This window comes from Herpailurus yagouaroundi, unplaced genomic scaffold (genome assembly GCF_014898765.1).
Source record: "Herpailurus yagouaroundi ecotype Mexico unplaced genomic scaffold, PumYag 61668, whole genome shotgun sequence".
Taxonomy (NCBI): domain Eukaryota; kingdom Metazoa; phylum Chordata; class Mammalia; order Carnivora; family Felidae; genus Herpailurus; species Herpailurus yagouaroundi.
The window spans coordinates 1-3,334 of record NW_024415961.1 but is presented as its reverse complement, the minus strand read 5'-3'; the positions used below and the strand labels follow the sequence as shown (position 1 = coordinate 3,334).

At 54.0% G+C, this 3,334-nt stretch overlaps 1 protein-coding gene across 2 annotated transcripts; it reads right to left on the bottom strand.

Annotated features, from left to right (window-relative positions):
- LOC121024246 (class I histocompatibility antigen, Gogo-B*0201 alpha chain-like) lies at window positions 1-1,930 on the bottom strand. 2 transcript variants are annotated; one of them, XM_040466510.1, is made up of 4 exons: window positions 1,700-1,898; window positions 1,149-1,412; window positions 671-946; window positions 1-65 (listed from the first exon to the last, which is right to left on the bottom strand). In XM_040466510.1, the coding sequence occupies exons 1-4, from the start codon at window positions 1,770-1,772 to the stop codon at window positions 28-30; spliced, it is 651 nt and encodes a 216-aa protein (XP_040322444.1). In that variant the 5' UTR covers window positions 1,773-1,898; the 3' UTR covers window positions 1-27. The 2 variants fall into 2 exon arrangements, with proteins under 2 accessions (XP_040322444.1, XP_040322445.1); XM_040466511.1 differs by lacking the exon at window positions 1-65 and having other exon boundaries at window positions 741-936; window positions 1,700-1,930.
- Between the last annotated feature and the right edge of the window lie 1,404 nt (window positions 1,931-3,334).

Below are 3,334 nucleotides of genomic sequence, written 5' to 3'. Positions count from 1 at the left end.
GCCCAGCACCTCAGGGTCACCTCACGGTCAGAGATGGGGTGGCGGGTCACCCGTGTGTTGGGAGACTCTGAGGAAGAAGAAACAGAGAAACCACACTGTGGTTTAGCTTTATGGGCCACTGAAACTGCATCCACGTGATCATCCTGAGGTGGACAGGACAACTGGTCTGGATGGAAGAAGCACAAAACCCAGACAGCAGTCTAGCCTTTGGGATCTCCTGATCCTTGTTAAGTTCTGGAATCAGGGAGAGAAGCCCAGGTAGGAGGCTGCAGGTCCAAGGAGGGAACACACTGTGGTCCTGAGTGTGGTGGAGGGCGAGTGACTCAGAAAACCCGGAGTCAGATCTCCAAATACGTTCCCAGATGGAGACAAGGCCTTGAGAGGGAAGGTCATGGTTCACAAGGTGGCTTCCAGGGTCAGAGGGAACTGTGATGGGTTATTTCAGGGATGTCTCAACTTGCACCCCAGGGAGAGACTGGATTCCTGTCTCTCTTTTAGAGAAAAGCATCCTCAAGGTGAGTCAGCCTCTAGTAGGCAGATGAACTCCGAGGCGGATCTCCCTCTTCCCACCCATGGAAAGGGCATCGTTCTGATACTAAGTCCATTTTCCCTTCCTAGGGCAGCCAGCCCCAGTGGAGGGGAGATCAAGGAGGCCCCGCGGTCCCAGTACCTGTGCGCAGCAGCGTCTCCTTCCCGTTTTCCAGGTACTTGAGGAGCCACTCTACGCACAAGTCCTCCAGGTAGTTCCTCTCCTGCTCTGCACCACCGGCCACCTCCCACTTGCGGCGTGTGATCTGCGCCGCGGTGTCCGCCGCGGTCCAGGAGCGCAGGTCCTCGTTCAGGGCGATGTAATCCGCGCCGTCGTAGGCCAACAGACTGTACCCGCGGAGGAGGCGTCCGTCAGGCCCGACGTCACAGCCATGCATTCTCTGGATGCTGTGCGACCCTGTCCCCGCCCCGCCCCCAGAGCAGCAGTGATTAAGGTGAAACCAAAAGTAAAACCGCCTAAAATCTCCCTCGGGCTCTTCCAGGTCGTGGGACGGGGGTCACGCGGCCTCGGGACAGCGCTCTGACCCGTAGACTCGGGGCGACCCCGGCCCGTCCGTGAGGCTGGCTGTCGTGACCTGGACCCGAGCCCCGGCGCTCACCGGACTCGCTCTGGTTGTAGTAGCGGAGGGCGGTCTGAAGGTTCACTCGGAAATTCTGTGCGCTGTTCTTCGCGATCCGCGTCTGCTCGTCCCAGTACTCGGGTCCCACCAGCTGCATCCACGGCGCCCGCGGCTCCATCCTCGGATTCGGGGCGTCGCTGTCGAACCGCACGAACTGCGTGTCGTCCACGTAGCCCACGGCGATGAAGCGGGCTTCCCCGCGCCCGGACATCGCGGTGTAGAAATACCTGAGGGAGTGGGAGCCTGCGGGCGCGGAGGGGCTGAGACCCCGCCCGACCCTCCTCCCCGCGCGGGGCCCGGGTCCCAGGGGGAGGGGGACGGGAGGGCAGGGCGAGGGGGACCCGAGTTGGGGAGAGCAGGGCGGAGTCCGGGAGGGTCGGGGGAGGGCAGCCCGGGGCGGGGCGGGAGGCGGGTGGGGGTCTGGGGTCGGGGCGGAGGACAGTCACCTCCCCCGGAGGTTCCGCGTCCCCGCTGGGCGGTCCTCTCCCTCCTGCCCCTCACAAGCCCTTTCCTCCCGACCCCGCACTCACCCGCCCAGGTCTGGGTCACGGCCAGGGCCCCCAACAGCAGCAGGAACAGAGTTGGGGGCATCACGAACCGCATGCTCGGGGTCTGGGTTGAAATGTGAGTCTCAGGAGGCGGGTGCGGAAACTTGATACCCCGGAACCGCGGTGCCGCTGATTGGCTTCTCCAGAAACTGGACACTAATAGGTGTGTGAACCGAGGCCGCGTCATCAGTATCCAGGCAGAAGGAACTGACACAGGTTGTGACAGGGAGAAGTGAAACCAGGGCAGATGGGGGCTCCCCAACACTGGGCTTCCCCGCCCCCGACACCTCCCTGGGGCCAGAGACCCTGAGAGGCGGGCCTGGGGACCTGGGACTTGGCCTGGACGCTTCACCTACTGCACAGAGCTCTCTTTGTCCTACTGTGTCCCTGAGCCGTGGACCAGGAGCTGCGTGAGTCACTGATTCTCCAGCATTTTGTTCTCAGGACATCTCTCCAGTCTTACAAATTAGTGAGGGTCCCAGGGATAATTGTGTGCCTGTGGATTATATCGATCCTTATTTACCACAGAAGGACTAAAACAGGTTCAAATATTTATTAATTCATGTACAATCACATGAAAACAGAAATATTGTTAGTATGGAAAGTAACAATGTTCCCAAATAAAAGGGGCAGTGAGAATAGTTGTTCTGTTACATTTCACATTTTTGCAAGTCTCTTTCTTGTCTGTCTCATTAGAAGATCACTGGATGTTCAGATTTGCTTCTGCATCTATTGTGTTGTTTTGGTTGAAGTATATGAAAAAAATGTATGTCCTTGACCAAATATAGGAGAATAGTATGTGTCATAACCTTTTCAGATAATTATGGAAATTCATCTTTGGTACTATAGTAAATCTACACACCGTGTATTTTCTGTGAGGTTTTAGTAAACTGGAATCTGAAACAGTATCATTGACTGTGTTTTTCTGTTACATTAAATCCATAGGCACATCTGCACATGGAATGGATCTTGTACTAATGCATGAATGTTTTTAAGTAACGTGTTGTGTGTTGTTTCGCTAAGTAATATAGGTGTTCCAGCATTAGTTAGAGTGGAATCGAATTATAAAAAAGTCACTTGTTTGGGGCACCTGGTTGGCTCAGTTGGTTAAGCCTCCGGCTTCGACTCAGGTCAGGATCTTATGGTCTGTTAGTTCAAGCCCTGCATGGGGCTCTGAGCTAACAGCTCGGAGCCTGAAGCCTGCTTAGGAATCTGTGTCTCCCTGATTCTCTGCCCTACCCCTGCTTGCACTCTGTCTCTCTCTTTCCCTCAAAAATGAATAAACGTTAAAAAAATTTTAAAGAACGTCATTTGTTTTAATATTACCACAAATCCCAACAGAAAAGATGGTTAGTACTGAGAGCTGTCAAGCTTCTGGGTGGGTCACAGGTTAAATGTTATGGGCTTATGGGTAATGGGTTCTAAGGAGGGCACTTGTGATGAGCACTTGGTGTTGTATGTAAGTGATGAATCACTCAATTCTACTCTTGAAACTAATATTAAACTGTATGTTAACTAACTGGAATTTAAATAAAAACTTGAGATAAACAAAGTAATGGTAAAAAGCAGCGATTGCTCAGTAACCAGCACAGGGAGATGTTTGGTATTTGGTGGGTC

Bases quoted from the DNA above. Each gene is read 5' to 3' on its own strand.
- LOC121024246 (XM_040466510.1), bottom strand. From the start codon at position 1,772: ATGCGGTTCGTGATGCCCCCAACTCTGTTCCTGCTGCTGTTGGGGGCC. The intron at 1,413-1,699 runs GTGAGTGCGGGG...CCGCGCCCGCAG, and splicing joins CGTGACCCAGACCTGGGCGG to GCTCCCACTCCCTCAGGTAT. The intron at 66-670 runs GTACTGGGACCG...TCTTCCTCAGAG, and splicing joins GGAGACGCTGCTGCGCACAG to TCTCCCAACACACGGGTGAC.